This window comes from Ceratotherium simum, chromosome 5 (assembly GCF_057802395.1).
Source record: "Ceratotherium simum simum isolate JZ-2026a chromosome 5, ASM5780239v1, whole genome shotgun sequence".
Classification (NCBI taxonomy): domain Eukaryota; kingdom Metazoa; phylum Chordata; class Mammalia; order Perissodactyla; family Rhinocerotidae; genus Ceratotherium; species Ceratotherium simum.
In genome coordinates this window covers 42,108,273-42,125,191 of record NC_141904.1, presented here as the reverse complement: position 1 = coordinate 42,125,191, position 16,919 = coordinate 42,108,273, and the positions used below count along the sequence as shown (strand labels likewise).

At 54.7% G+C, this 16,919-nt stretch overlaps 3 protein-coding genes across 5 annotated transcripts in view; 1 reads left to right on the top strand and 2 right to left on the bottom strand.

The window, feature by feature from the left end:
• Nucleotides 1–2,834, bottom strand: part of TTC21A (tetratricopeptide repeat domain 21A) — a 32,731-nt gene extending 29,897 nt beyond the window's left edge. The window contains exons 1-3 of the mRNA XM_014790688.2: nt 2,737–2,834; nt 1,310–1,439; nt 357–467 (exon numbers count right to left, since the gene is read on the bottom strand). Of these exons, the coding sequence (XP_014646174.1) occupies nt 357–467; nt 1,310–1,439; nt 2,737–2,763 (268 nt within the window). The 5' untranslated portion in view covers nt 2,764–2,834. The remainder of the gene's footprint in view (nt 1–356; nt 468–1,309; nt 1,440–2,736) is intronic.
• Nucleotides 2,835–2,986: 152 nt separating this feature from the next.
• On the top strand, nt 2,987–13,822 carry GORASP1 (golgi reassembly stacking protein 1). Its single transcript, XM_004419531.3, has 9 exons — nt 2,987–3,113; nt 6,912–6,992; nt 7,603–7,806; nt 9,115–9,201; nt 9,347–9,477; nt 9,732–9,894; nt 10,701–10,851; nt 11,335–11,487; nt 11,670–13,822. Exons 1-9 carry the CDS (start codon nt 3,051–3,053, stop codon nt 11,921–11,923), a joined length of 1,287 nt encoding a protein of 428 aa, XP_004419588.1. The 5' UTR covers nt 2,987–3,050; the 3' UTR covers nt 11,924–13,822.
• Nucleotides 13,755–16,919, bottom strand: part of WDR48 (WD repeat domain 48) — a 46,295-nt gene continuing 43,130 nt past the window's right edge. For all 3 annotated transcript variants that reach the window (XM_087430746.1, XM_087430748.1, XM_087430747.1), the window contains 2 exons: nt 16,411–16,603; nt 13,755–15,768 (listed from right to left, as the gene is read on the bottom strand). In XM_087430746.1, coding sequence (XP_087286872.1) covers nt 15,673–15,768; nt 16,411–16,603 — 289 coding nt within the window. In that variant the 3' untranslated portion in view covers nt 13,755–15,672. The remainder of the gene's footprint in view (nt 15,769–16,410; nt 16,604–16,919) is intronic.

Here is a 16,919-nt window from a genome sequence, read left to right as displayed (position 1 = left end):
TCCCTGACTCTTGAGAGGTGGAGATTAGGGACAGAATTACTTATATCAGCTTGATTTTTCTCAAGAAGGTCTTGGCAGAGAAAAGCAGGGTGTCTCTCCAACTCTTGGGATCTGGAGGGAGGACTCCTCCCACTGTCATGCTCTCTGCCTGTGGCTCCCACTTGGTTGCGCCTGGGTATGGGGTCTTCTTTGAGGCCTCCCGAGGGAGGGCAGCAGCAGCCACTCCTCGCTGGCCAACAGCATCTGCAGTCACCAGCGCACACACTTCCTTCGGCAGCCCTTGAGGGGCTGTGTGTCTGGAGCAGAGCTCTCTTTCCCCAGCAGGTTCAGGCCTAGCTGAGCACGGCTGCACTCACCGATGGTTTCACAGCACTTGTGAGCATAAATGAGGGCCATGATGGAGCACAGGGACACGTCTGGGTGATTCCGGATGCTCTCCAGTTTGTTGATGGCATCCTGGAGGCGCTCTGCAAAGAAAGCCCATGTGGTTATATTCTTGGGCACCAGGCCCAGAGGACAGGAAGCTCCAAGGCAGACACATGGGAGCCCTTATCAGGGCTGACCCAAGGCTTGTCACCACCTGGTTTCACCCAGAACCAGAGGACTAACTGGTGCAAAAGGTCCCCAATGGCCCAAGTTCCCAGAAGACAAGCTCTCTGAGAGGGCTGCTGGCACCAGAGCCCAGGCTGCCGTGGGCTGGAGAGCTTGGAGCTGAGAGATGTACCTGTGAGTATTCGCAGGGATACCTGTGAGGCCGGGATTTTTGGCTGGGGGTCAGTTCTGAAGAGGGACCTCAGGGCATTCTCAGCTAGCTGCTCAAGAGCCACCGATTACATTTATCCCTCCACATCCACTGACATTGCCTATGGAACACTCAGCCGGCCCCCAGCCCAGGACCACTTTCTGAGTGTCAGCAAGTCAGCACGTGCGTGGGCCCCAGTCCTCTCTCTGCTCCTGTACCATACCTGCCTGTACCCACACCTACCGCTTCCTCCTTTTCCTGCACTATTGGCTTGCAACTTCTGAGCCTGGGATTAGTTCAATAATTGTGCAATCATCTCTCCACACACTCATTTTACAGATAGGGAAACTGAGGTGCAGAGCAGGAGTAGTGAACTCTCTGAGGTCTCAAAAGTCAACTAGATGTGAATTACACAGGCTTCTGTGAATTAACCTGGGAATCCAGCTACCGAGTATAAGAATGTTTCCACGGAAACATGACTGGGGTATAAGCAGGCAACCAGGTGGAGCCAGAGTGTTAGTGGGGGTGGTGCCTGGGGTCACGAGGCCAATACTGGTGAGTCCTTACCTTCCCTGAGGACTCCATAGGCTTTAAAGAACTGCAGCACGGGGTCATTGCTGAATTTCTCCAGGCCCATGGCCGCAGCCTGCTGCACATGGCGGAAGTACTTTTCCTGGCTATAGTAAATGATCCCAGCCTGCAGGGAGGAAGACACAGTTGCAATAACCCCAGTCCCTTCTGTGTCTCTGTTCTGACGCACTCCCTCCCCTATTGCCTGCTCTTCCTTAAATCTGCAAAGGGAAGAGGAAGAGAACATTTAGGCCGCATCCTGCCCTTGACCAGCCCCAGCAGCAGCTCCATGCCGTTTCCCCGGGAAGGAGTTTGGAGGTGTTTGTTTTGGAATTATCCACAGATTCTGGTTCAAATGTGATGGAGACTTCAACTCAAGCTTTGCCTTAGGAAGGGAATAAGGGGAGAGAGAGAGGACCGATAATAATAATAATTACACCAATAGTTAGAGTTACAAGATACTGTGGGCTAACCACCTCTTGGGAACTGTATCAAGGGCTTTACATCCATTATCTTATGCATCATCCTCTCTATATCCTTCACAGTTAAGGAAGCTGGACCCCATGGATACCGTGGCTTGACAAAGGTCACGTGTAATAGAGTGAGATTTCAAAGCAAAGTGTCACTTCCCCTAAGGTTTGTGGGTGCTGGGGTTGGGGATAGCCATGGTTGGATTGTAAACGGCTTTGTGGGCTATATGAAAGGGCCCAGACATCATCCTGAGGGTAATAGGAAGCAGTTGGAATGGTTTTAAGCAGGGGGAGGGATGTGTTCAGATGTGTGTTTTTGCAAAAACCACTCTGGCTGCTGAGTGTGTCTGTGTGTGTGTGGTGGTGGTGGTAGTGGCAGTAGGAGGAACTGCTGGTAAAGAGGGCTGAAGCAGAGAAACCAGTCTGGAGGGGGACTGTTGCAGGTGCCCAGGGGAGAGATGGGGTGATCCTGGTCTAGGAGATAATCAGGAGACACTTAGGAGCTGACATTTCTTGCTGATAGATAGGACCAGGAGTTGGGCATGGGGAAGAGTTAAGACTGGGGACCAAACGGTGGTACCATCTACCGAGTTGGGGGACACAGAAGATTCACAAGCAAGGGAGGGGGAGACGATGGCAAGATGACAAGGATGGGTTTTGGATGGAAATGGGTTTTGGATGCGTTGGTTTGGGGGAGCTCGCGGACAGGGCTGGGTGGGGATGCTGATTTGGGGCTCAGGGCGCACTGAGAGCACCAGAGAGGATGCACTCTCCAGGGAGAGCGAGGCGAGAAGAGGCCAGGACCGCCTGCAGCGGCCGGGGACGGCGGAAGGCAGGTAAAGCGGACAGCAGGAGCGGTCAGAGAGGTGGCAGGAGAGAAGCAGGGTCGGGGGTCACCGGGCCAGGGGCGGAGGATCCCGCAGGGAGCGGGCGGGCAGCGCCCGGGCCACGCACCATAAGGGCGGAGTCATCGCCGCTCATCTCCGGGAGCTTGTGGCTCCGAGTCCGGGTCTGGTGGTGCCGCGCGAAGCCAGATTCCCCTTCAGGGTCCTGGGCACGCCTCTCGTGGCCGGAAGCGGGAGGCGCGCGCGTCCTTGGAAACGGTGTTGCCGGCCAGTTGCTAAGGGCGTCAGAGTCAGGGGTGGGAGCAGCCAGGCGCCCACGTGACCAGGCGCTGGTAATCGAGCGCCGAGAGGGCGAGCTCGCGCTGGTGGCGCCAGGTCGGGCAGTGGGTTACGGGACTGGGGCGCCGGATCCGGGCCGCTGCCATGGGCCTGGGCGCCAGCGCCGAGCAGCCCGCGGGCGGTGCCGAGGGCTTCCACCTGCACGGGGTGAGTTGCCCCGCGGCGCCGGTGACTGGCGGGGCGCCCTCACCGGGACTCCTGGTCGCCGGCCTGAGGGCGGCAGCGACGGGGTCCCGGCCCTAGTGCAGCCGCCCGGGGGGGAGGGGGGCGCCCTTTGCAGGTGGGAGCCGCCTGCGAGAGGCGGCCCTGCGGCGCCCCGGCCACCAGCCCGTCTGCGGTCGCGGTCGGCCCAGTGCCCGCCCCAAGTGCCAGCTGTGCAGGAAGCGGGAGCGTTTCCTCGTCAGGTTGGGCCAGGCCGTCCCGGAATGGCACTTTTCTCTGGTGAAAATTGCACCAGGTCCAGTTGGGACGCATTTGTGCACTTAGGTCACATTTATGATTGCCTGCTGCGTGCTGCGCTCCGTGCTGGGCCCGGGGAGAGAGCCAGCAACGCCGAAACCTCGGCGGTCCCCGCCCTTGGATCCAGGGGGTCAGGGTAACCAAGTGGGCGCCAGCTGCGGGGGAACCGGCCGGCGCGCATCCCGCCTCTCGTGGTTTCGGAGAAGCTTCGGGGGATCGAGGACCAGTGCGAACCAGCCGGGGAAAGTGGGAAGCGGGAGAACCAGGAGAATGCTGCAGAAGGCACGGGGAGAGCGTTTGCAGCAGGGGGCGGTACCCAGGGCGAAACATTGCAGATAGGAGCCGGAAGGCCGGGGCTGAGAACGTCCTCTCGGTGTTGCTACAAGGAGGTCTGGACAAGCAGTCCTGGGGAAGTGGAGACGGAGTTGGGTTGCTAGAATGTGAGGTGACGAGAGGGGCCCGCAGCCAGGTGGAGAGTTGGGATCGAGACTTGTACGGCAGAGTGGGAGGGGCTGTAACCGAGGTGAGAGATAGGAGGGTCTTTGACCCCGGAGCGCAGCGACGAAGGGCCCCCTTTTTCCTGGCGCACAGTGGACGGATGCAGGGGTGGGTGTGGGCAGGCAAGCTTGTCAGTTTGGTGCCTGGCTCTTGAGTGGTCTCTGTATTGTGCTGGCAGGCTCTGTTATCGGCTCCCAGGGGGGAGGGCTAAAGAAGGGGTTTCCTGAAAGGAAAGCAACTCGGAGTTGGCAGGGTTTGTGCTCATTGATGAGCTTTCTCTAGTGGACATCATGGTGAGGCATCAGACAGTAAAGGTGGACGGTGGAATGCATCCAGCCCTGAGAGTCTTCCAACAGGTTTGATGGAAGGCAAAGGAATTGAGGATATTGGCAGGAGAGAGGGGTGGGGCAGTGGTGGGAGTGAAGATAGGAAGGGCCTATTGGAGAGGGACAGAGTGGAGAGGGATTGTAGATCTTCATTCACAAAAACAGGTATTTGTGAGCACATACTTTGTGGCAAGCAGGGAGAGAAGGGAGAGAGACAAGAAAGAGAAATATATGGTGGGTGGTGATCATTGCTAGGGAGAAAAATAAAGCAAGGTAAAGGGATACAGAGTGATGAGTGTGTGCTATTTTGCATAGAGGGGTCAGGAAAGGCTCTGATCAAGGAACACTAGAACAGACACCTTGGAAGGAAGGAAGGAGTGGACAGTACAGATATTTGGGGGAAGAGTGTTTTGGGCAGAGCGGGTCCCTGAGGTGGGGTGGTGCTTGTTGTGTTTGAAGAGAAGGAAGGAGGGGAGGCTGGTATGCTTGGATGGGCTGGTCAGTGGAAGGAGGAGAGTGGTAACAACTGAGGCTAGATTGTGTGGGGCCTTGCATGTTGTCCTGAGGATCTAGGATTTTATTCCGAGATGTGGAGCCATCGGGAGGTTTTAAGAGGAAGTGTGACATTACCTACTTACATTTTTAAAAACTAAAGAACAAGTGTGCTGCCTTCTATAAATATTGGTGTTCCCACTGTGTGCCAGGGACATGGGAGAAGTTCCTGCCCTCAGCAAGCTTAGAGCAGTGGAGGATTTCCCAGGAAATGGCTGTTCCAGGGCAGTGGTTGGGAGCGGGCTCTGGGTTGGATTACTGAATAACTGAGTGTTTTTCCCTCATCTGTAAGTTAGGCTTAGTAAAAGGGTTAAATGATAGGTAAAGCAGATGGTGCAGTCCCCTGGCACTCAGCCAACCCTCAGGAAGTATAAACCTCTGTCACTGTTAATTACATTAGGTTCCCTGATGGGGAATAGAGCAGGGAGTGTTTTGAGAGCAGCATGCATTGTGGGGCTGCAGGGTCGGGTGTGATGGGAGCCCCCAGGAGAGCTGGACAGAGAGTGGTGCTTGTTGAGGGAGTAGGGGTGTGGTGGGCAGCAGCAGGGATTATTTCCGCTGTGGAGCCATAGTGGACGATGACAAGGCCCAGGACAAGGGCAGTGCAGTACAGCCAGACAGAGGACAAGCCACGGGAGAGGGCGGATAGAGGCGCTGAATGGGCTGGGAGAGGGCCAGGCCTGGGGCTTGGGGGCCTGAGCCTCTGGACCTCATTAATGATGGAGAGCAGCTGCCTCATAATGTTGAGGAGGGTAGCGGGCAGATAGCTGGGCGGCACCAGCCCCAGGAGCAGGGGCCTCACCTGAGGGAGGTGGAGTGGCCTAGAAATGGCCCTGAGCAGGGAGGAGCACCTCCCACAAGCTATCCCTGATTAACTGTCCTATGATTTTCAAAAGCTGCCTTGTCCCAGCTGTCCGCTGAGGGGACAAGGTGCAGGCTCAGAGCACTTGCCCTCTGGGCCAGGCCATCTAGAGCTGGACTTGGTTTCTGGGTTCACTCTCATTGGAAGCCATGGCAGCTTCTGCAAGTGGCAACAGGGACTCAATTGGTCACACTCCTGGGAGGGAATCCTAATTCCAGAGGCAAATTGGCCTTGTTGCAAAGGCTCAGTGGTGAGCTCTCCTTCAGCTTAAAGACTCCAGGACTGGAGGGGCTGGTGGGTGGTGGAAGCCACAGGGCCTTCTCCTTGTGGGTGGCATCCAGAACCTGAGGCCGCATGAGCCCTGTGCCCTCTGGGCTGGGGCCTGACCAGCAGGACATCAAGTGCTCACACCAAAGGCCTCAGGGTGTGGGGCCCAGCGTCAGGGTTGTGGACCTGGGAATAAAGGCAGCCTTGTCTGGGTGAGGCTCTGTAAATGGGGCCTGTGAAATGGATTTCTGCCACCGCCGGCAGCCTGCTGTTGTGCTTTTGGAGATGGCGGTGAGCTGGGGAGCTCAGGGCTGGGAATGGCTCCTGGAGGAGATGTCCTGCATGGGAGGAGAGGTGGGAACGTGAGGCAGGATTAGGCACTGCTCACAGGCTCCTTGGCTCGGGCTCATTCCTGTCCCTGGGGTCTGCTCCCCTCAGCCACCCACTCCTCAGCAGTCGCACCGTCTGCTGGACTGAGTTTGGATCTGTCACCACAGGCTTGGGGGGCCCTCTGGGATCTGCTACAGGCTGCCTTCCCCACTCTGTCTTTCTGGGCACAGCCCTGGTTCCATCTATCCTGGGGACCTCCCTTCCTGTCCACATCGAAACCTTTCTGGTAAACCCTCCGGCTTTCCAGAGGCCCCAGCCCAGCCCTCTGGGGCAGCATCCCCACAGGCCTGCACCACCCTGTCTCCATATGGCCTACTGGTAGCCCCCAGACTGCCCTGGGCTCTCTTAGGAGGCATTTCTGGAAGCATAATCAATGGATCATGATCAGGAAAGAGTCGTTTTCCTAAAGACGACAATTTGTGCCGAGGAAGGGAGCAAAAGAAGAGGGAGTGATTCTTGACGATGACCATTTGTGGCACAGTTCACGCCAGTGTCCTTGCTGGAACGTGGGAGTGGTGATAGTTTCTGAAGTTGAGGGCCAGGGGCTTCGGGAGAGTCATGGGGTTGGTGCAGTGACTGTGGCCTCTGCAGGTGCAGGAGAACTCCCCAGCCCAGCAGGCGGGCCTGGAGCCCTACTTTGACTTCATCATCACCATCGGGCACTCGCGACTGGTGAGGCTCCCCCATTGCACCTCTGCTTTGCGTGTGTGTGTGTGTCTCCTTCTGTCCCACAGGAGGCCCCAGCCCTGCTTGTGTGTGTGTGTGTGTGTCTCCTTCTGTCCCACAGGAGGCCCCAGCCCTGCTCTCCCTCCCTTTTCTTCTGGAGGGAGGCCCATCCCCATCTCACCTTCTCCAAGGGCTAATAGGGGCCCTGCCCAGAGCTCAGCCCCTGAGCCCTCTGGGGTGGACTGGAGGCAAATGGACTCTTGGAGTTGGCCACAAGGCCTAAGGGGCCTACGTCTTGGGGCATGAGAGGTGTGAGGGCTCTGGCCAAGGAGCAGCTCAGAGTGGGGCGGCACTGCAGTGCTCTGGACCCAGGAGGCTCTTTGCTTACTTTGTTATATTTTCTGGGGAGCTGAGGGAAGAGGGTTTAGCAGTGCTTGGGGGTGGTGGGGTCTCAGTGGCTGCAGGCCCAGGCGTGGCCTGTGGCCCTGGGCCCAGCCGCTGCCCCGGCCCATCCCTGCACCAGGCCCTGCTGGGGCAGCTGGCCACCATGGCCCTTGCCCCATCTCAGACCCAGGCTTGTCTGAGGGGTATGGAGTCAGCCCCGCTGCCCCCACAGAACAAGGAGAATGACACACTGAAGGCCCTGCTGAAGGCCAATGTGGAGAAGCCCGTGAAGCTGGAGGTGTTCAGTATGAAGACCATGAAGGTGCGCGAGGTGGAGGTGGTGCCCAGCAACATGTGGGGCGGCCAGGGCCTGCTGGGCGCCAGTGTGCGCTTCTGCAGCTTCCGCCGGGCCAGCGAGCATGTGTGGCACGTCCTGGTGAGTGCTGGCAGGGCACATGTGTGGGTGGAGGCAATGGGCCAGGCCTACAGTGAAGGTGGGGCCAGAACAGGTAGCTGGGGGCAGGGGTGAGGTCTGGGGGGCAACAGGGAGAGGTCAGTAGCCAATGGGTCTATTGGAGGACTCCCTGAGGGCAGGTCTCACTCATTCCGGTGTCCCAGAGAGGGCAGCTCATCACCTGAACTGTGCACCTTGCTGCTTGTTAGCCATGTGACTTGGGGCACTTTCTTAGCCTTTGCACCGTGGTTTCTTTTGAAAGGTGGGATCCCATCTACTGGAAGGGTGGTTGTACTGCCAGAGTGCTGCTCTGTTAGTCTTTGTATCTAGTGGTTTTTTGGTATCCTTTCTAGTATACTGGTATGTTTTTTTCTGGCAGGTCCCCTGAGAGCACCTTTAGCACTGGCCTGGTGCCTGGGGTCTGAATCTCAATGAATCTCAGTGGCTGAGTTGTCACAGATGTTGCTGTTAGTGTCTGTTCACAGACACACGTGCACACGTGACATGTACGTTCACTGACGGTGTCCAAGTTCTCGAATGCTTGGTCCTATGTCTTGGGGGAAGGAGGGTGCCCTGAGCTGGAAATCGGCTGCTATGTTTTCTAGCCTCCTCTGTTGCTCTCGGACTTCTTGGGGGAGCCTCCTCAGCCTTCTCAGCCTGCCTCAGTTTGTCCCTGAGTGCGGTGGGGGTGATGGTGCAGATCCCTTTGCATTCCTCAGGGAGGCTGGGAGACTGGGAGTGGTAGAACTTTCCAAGGGCCCTCTCCAAGGGAGAAAGCAATCCTTGTACCCAGTTGTGCTCACTGCCCCCGCCTCCAACCCCTACGCAGGGGTCTTCAGCCATATGCCTGCAGCAGTAACAGCAATGCAATTGGGCACTTACCGTGGGCCAAGGTGTGGTTTTCCTTCTTTACATATATATTTTTTAAATCTTCTCAGCAACCCTATGAGTAAGTACTACACATCCTACTTTTAATTGTGAGGAAACTGAGGCTGGGCAGTTAAGTATTTGTCCACAGTCGCCCAGCTAGCAGTTGGTGGGACCAGGAGTTGAACCCAGGTGGAAGTCCAGAGCTCAGTGCTGTCAGCCATGCCACAGTGCTGCCCTCTGCTGGGCAGGCTCTGGACCTGAGGGAGGGAGGGGAGGTAGGAGGTGAGGTGGGAAAGTCTCGGCTTGAGGCCCTGGCCTGGGGACAGAGGACAAGTGTCCTATTCACTACCTGGAGAAGCAGCTCCCTCGCTCCTGCCCCTCTGCAGTAGCAAGGCCAATAGTGCGCGATTCTTTCCTCAGGATGTGGAACCCTCTTCGCCTGCCTTCTTTGCCGGCCTGCGCCCCTACACAGACTACGTGGTTGGCTCAGACCAGATCCTCCAGGAGGTGAGAAACCCTTGGCTTTCCCCTTCCCAGACCCCCTGGATGGAGTGTGGAGAGATGGGTGCTGTCCATGAGAAGTGTCTTGTTTTGTTGAGGTTTCCAGTTCCAGCGCTGGGAGCAGGGCTCAGGCGCTGTGTGTCTGTCATAGTCCGAGGACTTCTTTACGCTCATCGAGTCCCACGAGGGGAAGCCCTTGAAGCTGATGGTTTATAACTCCGAGTCCGACTCCTGCCGGGAGGTGACTGTTACTCCCAATGCAGCCTGGGGTGGAGAGGGCAGGTACTTCCTGGGGTCAGAGGGCTGCAGGGTGGGGCCCTAGAGGGGCCCTGGGGGGGCCTGGCGAGTGGGCATGGACCTCCAGAGTCCCCTGGTGGGGGTGGAGGGCTGGGCCCTGGGCCCAGGGATCCTGAGGCTGACCATTGGTCCAGGAGGCACCCTTTCAGCACCCTCACTGCCAGTAGTGGGTGGTGGTGGCAGAGATGGGAAGGGCTGAGGGACAACCCCCTGGATTGAATGTTTCTGGCCTTTGGCAGTCTGGGGTGCGGCATCGGCTATGGGTATCTGCACCGGATCCCAACTCAGCCCTCCAGCCACCACAAGAAGCCACCTGGTACCCCGCCACCTGGACCCCCCCCCCAGGACTCTCCTGCCCCTCCTAGCCCAGAGATGGGCTCCAGGCAGGGTGGCTACCTGGAGGTATGTGGGGAGCATCTGCCAGCAGGTGGAAGAGGGGCGCTTCATGTGGGCAGAGGGGCCTGTTAGCTGGGAAGAGAGAAGACTCTGGAGGCTACCCTCACCAGGGGCCTGTCTGTGGAGCCTTGGGAGGCCCGTCTGCCTCTGGGACTCTGGGAACAGATGGGCCTGGCCTGGGACAGTGAAACCCGCTTTGGTTCTCCTGCCACTTGGGTCTGGAGGTGAGGGTAGTGGCGAGGCACTAGTTGTCATTTTCATTTCATGAGTGGGAAACTGAGGCTCAGAGGTGGGCAGAGCCTTGTTCTGTGCCTCAGTGAGTCTGTGGTAAAGTCGGGCCAGGGGCTGGGTGTCCAGAGCCCCAGTTGGGCTGGTTATCTGGCCAAGTCTACAGGGGAGCACCGGCCCTGCCTTCATGGCGTTTGAGCAGGTCCCCTGAGTGCCTTTGGGCCCTGGACTGGTGCCTGGAGTCTGCACCAGGGGGCACTCAAGGATTGCTCTCCAGGCATGCTGGAATTCACAGAAGGCCCTCTCCTTGTGGGTCATTGATGGGGACCAGCCAGGTGGGCACCTGGGGCTCCTCAGCAGAGTGGGAAGTGTGCTTCCGCTCTGTGTGGGCACCGCAGAGGAGGCCAGCCAGGTCCCTGTGGCCTGACTTTACATCCCCTTTAGAGGAAGGAGCAGATCACCAAGGCTGTTTGCTCCTTCAGGCAGAGTGGTGTTCCCAGAGCAAGTGTGGGCTAGGGGTTAGGTTGGACTATACTGTTCCGACTGCCCTCACCCGGTTCCCGCTTCTTCCCTGGCTCCCCTAGGCCCTGCTGCAAGCACCTGGCTCCTCCATGGAGGAACAGCTTCCGGAGCTTGGGAGTCCCGGCCATGGCGCTCCAGACCTTGGTGATCTTCCACGTTCCATGGAGTCTCCTCTTTGGCCTCCGCCTCCAGTGCAGCGAGTCATGGACCCAGGTACTGAGCTGGCCCTGGAGAGGAGGCTGAGAAACGTGCAACCCTCATGCTCAAGTGGGGCCCAGGCTCAGGGCTGGACTTTGGCTGTAGTGCCAAAACCTTCCTCAGACCTGCTGACTCCTCCTATCTCATACATGCCGAGATGGTTACAGATAATCCGATCCAGTGTACGGATGGGAGACTGCATCTGAGAGAAGACAGGTGGCCTGTTCAAGGTCACACAGCACACTGGGGACAGAGCAGAGTCTAGGTCCTCTGCCAGTGTGCTACTCCCATGAGGCCCAATCCCAGACCCCTTCTTTCCTCAGAAACAGGCAGTGGGGAACCTTTCTGGGGTTGGGTGGCCGGCATCACCATAGGCTGAGGAGATTAGAGTTTCAGGCTGGGCCAGATGCCCCAGGAACCAGGCAGAGTGAGCCCAGGGTACTGGCCTTCCAGCATTCGGGGTTTTGTGCTGGCAAAGAACTATGCCCCTTCCCCTAGGCTTCCTGGACGTGTCGGGCCTCTCTCTCTTGGACAGCAGCAATGCCAGTGTCTGGCCCAGCCTGCCCTCTTCCACAGAGCTAACCTCCACAGCTGTCTCAGCCTCAGGACCAGAGGACGTCTGCTCCAGCAGCGGTTCTCATGAGCGTGGAGGTGAGTAGCCAGCACCTTCTGAAGCCTTTGGGAAGGACCCCGGGTTGTTGGGAAGGTTGCCCCGGGTTTCTCAGCCAAGTGAGAGGCCTGGGCTGGGAGTTGGGGGTCAATGGGGTTACTGCCCCAGGCCACACTGGCCCTGGGTTCTGCAGTCCTCCTCAGCCCCACCCTCTGTGTTTCAGGTGAGGCCACATGGTCTGGGTCAGAGTTTGAGGTCTCCTTCCCGGACAGCCCAGGCACCCAAGCCCTGCCAGACCACCTGCCTCAGCTGACCCTTCCCGACAGCCTCACCTCTGCAGCCTCACCAGAAGATGGGCTGTCTGCTGAGCTGCTCGAAGCTCAGGCTGAGGAGGAGCCAACAAGCACAGAGAGCCCAGATTTCGAGGTGGAGGCTGAGGGGGCAGCCAGTGAGGTCCAGCTCTCTACCCCAGAATAATGCCCTGGACTATGACAAGGCCCCTGATGGCATTTCATGAGGCCCAGATGTGGAGAGGCAGCCCAGCCTCTTGCCTGATCCCAGCCTAGTGTGTTCAGCTTTTAGGCTGTGGCTCTGAGTGAATGCAGGGACTTCTGCTGGTGGTGGGCTTTTGTGTCCACTCAGACCCTACTTCTGGTCTCTAAGAGATGACCTCCCAGCATTAATTCTGCCTGATGGTCCTGGCTTTAGGGAAGTGGACACTTGTCTGGGGGTGGTAGAGGGCTGGGAGCAGCACCCCAGGTTAAGTAAGTTTTGCAAGAGCTGGGATAGGGGAGGAAAGGATTCTCTGCTGCTTGGGTGGGGCATGGAGCCTCAGTGGGTAGTAAGAGGAGGCTGTGGGCCTTAGGGAAGGGCATCTTTTGGCCATGCACCCTTAAGTCCAGTGCTTACTCCTGTTCTGGTCACTATGGCTGCCCAGGAGACACCAGGGTCCAGATACCATCAGGTGTGAAGATGGGGTGAGGGAGGAAGGGTTGGTGTAGAGTCTTCGCCTTGTAGGGCTTGCCTTGATTCCTACTGCACAGCTCAGCCAGCCCTATCTGTACTGGAAGGCACCCCCAACCCCTGGGGACCCCTGAAGCCCCAAATACTGTCTCTTCCATCATGTACCCTCATCCCTGTGTTACACTGCACAGTTGGCTCAGGCTGCCCGACGTATGCCAGTCATGGTTAGAAGAGAGAGACAGTGAACTTGACTACCTCTCCTGGGGGTGGGGGGTGTTGGAAATTCTAGGCTCTTCAGCAGAGACTCACTTGTGCTTGGAACACAAGGTTTCTTCTTCCCCAGGGTCCACACCCCACAGACCTAGTATTCCCAGTGGTGACTCCTGTGAGCTCCCAAACTTATAGAACCGTATCTTCTAAATATCCAAGGCATCCAGCCAGCCCCAATGGTGAATACAAGTTGCAAATTTAAGTTCACCATCCTAAGCAGACTTTCTCAAAGCTAGTCCACCTGACTGGATTTCTTTACACAGAGCCCCGACCCCAAGGGGGATGAGGAGCCTGTTCCCCCAACCCCCAGGTGCCTTGGGAGGCAGTGGGTCTTCTGCTCTGTCCAGGTCCTGCAGAAAGAGAAGGGCTCCATCCAGGGGTGGCCCCTCATCACCTGAAGTCCTCTCCTGACTTGGCTGGAGTCCCGCACCTTCCCACACTCCTTGCTCAGCACCATGAAAGCTGCCTCTGGCCTTGTCTTCTAGCCTCTGCCCAGTTGAAAGTCCTACCTTGACTGCTTGATTCATCATGTCTGCACTAACAAGGAATTCACAGAGTTCCGTTGGCCCACAGGACAAGGACTATCAGCTCTTGTGGGGGGCACAGACCAAGTATATGGAGGAAAGCCCCCAAATTAGTAAATACTTAATTTTTCTAGCACTGTGACTGCATTTAAAGCAAGCCCTTGTCAAGCCTACCAGAGCAGCTGATAAGCCTGCAGAACAGTGAGGCATTGTGTCCAAAGCCAGTGCTGGAGCTGGTTCCTGGATTGTCTGGGAGCCCAGGGTCTGCTCGCAGGAATCCAAGGAGTGGAACAGGATTGCCACAGGACTGTTCTGAGGCCAGCTTCCCTCACTGTAGCCTGGCAGTCTGACCCAAAGTCACCCTCACCCACAGGTTCTGGTTCTTCCCTCCCTCACCTTTACACTTTCCACTCCCTAAACTGGGGGACAAAATGAGTATCAATGGTAATTATTTCCAGGCTAAACATGAAACCAGAAGTTTCTTACTTTCTCTGTAATCTGCTATGAAGGAAAATGACAAGTGAAAAAAATAAATGTGTACTACACTTGGAAATATTTTAACTAAAGCCTTTATTCTATACAACCGTGAAATACAGATTTTTACCCTTTTGGCATTGCAGACTGTCAAATTTTCTGGAAACTATTACTGGTGTGACTGGAAGAAAAAGTACAACCATGCTAGGGGTCAGATCTATGACAGGAAGGGAGCACAGCTGTCCCTCGAGGCTCGGCACACAGGGCAATGGCCCAGCAAGCTCCTTCCTTCAGCCCAAGGGCCCCTCGTGCAAACACACCTGAGGGCTGGTAAAGGAGTTTTTAAATTTTTTTTGCCATTAATTCACAACTATTGCTAAAAAATGTGCACCAAAAGCGCACAGTTGTATCCAACAGATAGAAAGGATTTTTTTTAAAAAAGCAGCCAGGTGCTCTCTGCTAAGGGAGAAAGACTCAGTGGAAACGTGGCATGTCTTTGCTCACTTCTTCAAAGTGCTGGAGGCAATGACCTGTCCACTTTCCAAAGGAGGCTGACCAGCAGTGAGGGACCCTGTCTCTACAGTTGTGCGGATCAGAATATCTCAAATAGTAAGGTCTGGACCCAGGCCCATCAGCTGCCTCCAGCTGAACCTGTGAAGATGTAGAAAAGAAAAAGCATTCCCACCCCCTCCCCAGTCCATGCTGTTGTGGGGACAGGCCGCACACAAGCTGGGGAGGGAACTGGACTGGAATCAACTGCCCTCTGAAGGCACTTGTGCTTCTGGCTTCGTACAGGAGGCTTGTCTTGTGTACTTTTATGGGGGTGGACCATTAATCTATTCTGAATACAAATGACCTTGGGGAGAATCCAAAGTATTTTTTTTTCTGCCAAAAGTTGAAGTGTTTATCCCCAATAAGTTATATTCTGTACAAGATCCAAATGATTCTATGAAAGCTTTAAGAGTTTTAGAAAGAACAGTGAAAAGAAATCTGGATACAGGTACAACAACAAAAATCTGCATATAAAACTCTGGAAAAACAAATACATATATTTCCAGGATATGAATATTAACTCACTATGATATCCTTTTACTCTGACACCATAAATTTTAGGTAGCATTTAAATGAAGGTAAAATTTCATCATGGACTTAAGTTTTGATGGTGTCATGCTGCTCACCCAGAGCAAGAACCTGTGGTGTTACCTGGCTTTGCTCATGAATAAAACTGGACACAGTGGAGGAAGGACTGAAACAGCTGCACCTCCTCATGACCGCCACACAGGCCGGGGCACTGTGGGGGTGTGGCATCGCTGGGCACGGGCTGGGAGTACTCTAGTGTGGCAGTCCAAGTGCTGTGATCCAGCACCTGGAGCAGTGTCAACAGATCCTCCTAAAAGAACACATCTGAGATGCAATATTAAAAACAAGCCCAACAATAATCATTTATTATGAAATGGGCTGGCTCAAATTGTGCAACAGCAAATTCCTATTAAAAATAACTGTCTTAAATGGTGAAAACAATTTGTTTTTAATGACAAACTTGGAAAAAGCCTTCATAGGTACGGCATGAATGGAATGTACTCTCTTAGAAAAGCTAGAGAGTGTGGGTTTAAAGTTGAAACAGTGAAAGATGTGGCCCTACCAATGTGTCTCTAACAAGTGCTAACAGACAAAGATAAGGTCCTTTGAAACAAAAGGAGGAAGCAAAGTCTGCGCTGGCCTGTCGTCAGTTCACTGTACATCTCACAAGACAGTCTGCTCGGGGCTCTTCTGCTCTCACATCCTGCCTCCCTGGGGACAGCTTACTCTACACATGGAGACTGGTTTCTATATTACATCTCAATTAGTCACTTCAATTGAAAGAGAATCTCAGTCCACACCAAATCGGCCGTTAGAAGTCTTGTTCCCGTTGGGGCTCAGTGGGCTTCCTAGGACTACTCTTGGGGCCATAGAGGAAGGTCAGTAAATGAATAGCCAGGAGCATTTGCCCAACCTTCACGTGGACTTCTGACGGTAATGCAGGGTGAGGTCACCACCACTCTTCCATATGAAGTGTTTCACTGTTCGAAGGTCCATATTTGGATCCAAAACCTGAACAGCAAAAATGAATAATACAAAACGTCAAAGCCTCTAATATCTAAGACCTTTCTTGTTAACTCAGGGACTCTCATCAGGTGGTCCAGCTTGTTCTCTCCTCACCCACGCCTGGTAGCCTGCTCTTGTTGACATAGCTGCCATGCATACAGGCACAAACCCGGGCACAGTGAGGCGTGCAGACCGTGTGGCTAGGCCAGAAACACCATCTTCAACCATTCCTCTGAAGAAATGCCTTGAGGGCATCTTTCTTTAAAACAGCTCCACCAACTTCCACTTCAAATCTTAAACTAACACGGCAGATGCTGCTCTGCAAATCAAGATGATCATGTGTCTTTTTCTTGTCAGAAAAAAAGCCGCCAGCACATCCACATTTGTCTGTGTATGCATTTAAATCTCCGTGTCCCTTTCCTGAAAACCTCCCCAGGGGTAAATGGAAGCTTTAGGATGGGCTGAAGAGCCCTTCCAGAAAGGGCCTCACAAATAGGGGGGGAGAGACCCAGTGCTCCTTACAGTCTTTCTAAAAGCAGAGGCCCCTCAAAGGCAACAGACTTGGGAATCATAATCACACCACATTATGTAACCCTTTCTGAGCACCAGCATTGGAAAAAAAGGGCTGTGGTTCTCAAGTCCACTTACCTGGTCCTGGCACAAAAGTTCAATTTTTTCCTCCGCCAACACAGCAATATCCTCTTCTTTTTCCTGTTCTCCTGGTTTTTCATTATTAGAAGAGCTAGTGGTTTGAGACTCATTATCCAAGTTGATGATTTTCTCATAAACATGTTCCATTACTTTCCGGACTTGGAGCATGTCACTAGCAGAGAGTCTATCTCTGTAAAAATCAAGGGTAGATTGTGACGTCAGGATATCACTGGATATCATCTCTTCCAAATTCTTTGGTGTTAACATTTGATAAAGATGAAACATAAACCAATAAATGTTTTTAGTCATTGCCTTAATCCATTTTTTGAATTGCCAACAGATTTTCTGTAGTGTCCTCCTAAGACTAGATTATGTGCAACTAAGTGAGATTAAATACATGTTCCTAAAACTTACATATACATAAAGAATAGCCTTCTGGGTTTTATTCCCTTGAAGACTTTCTCAGAGCATGGGCTCCTGGAAGGGAAGGCAGGGCTAGAACTTAC

Bases quoted from the DNA above. Each gene is read 5' to 3' on its own strand.
- GORASP1 (XM_004419531.3), top strand. From the start codon at position 3,051: ATGGGCCTGGGCGCCAGCGCCGAGCAGCCCGCGGGCGGTGCCGAGGGC. The intron at 9,478-9,731 runs GTACTTCCTGGG...GGCCTTTGGCAG, and splicing joins GCCTGGGGTGGAGAGGGCAG to TCTGGGGTGCGGCATCGGCT. The intron at 11,488-11,669 runs GTGAGTAGCCAG...TCTGTGTTTCAG, and splicing joins CGGTTCTCATGAGCGTGGAG to GTGAGGCCACATGGTCTGGG.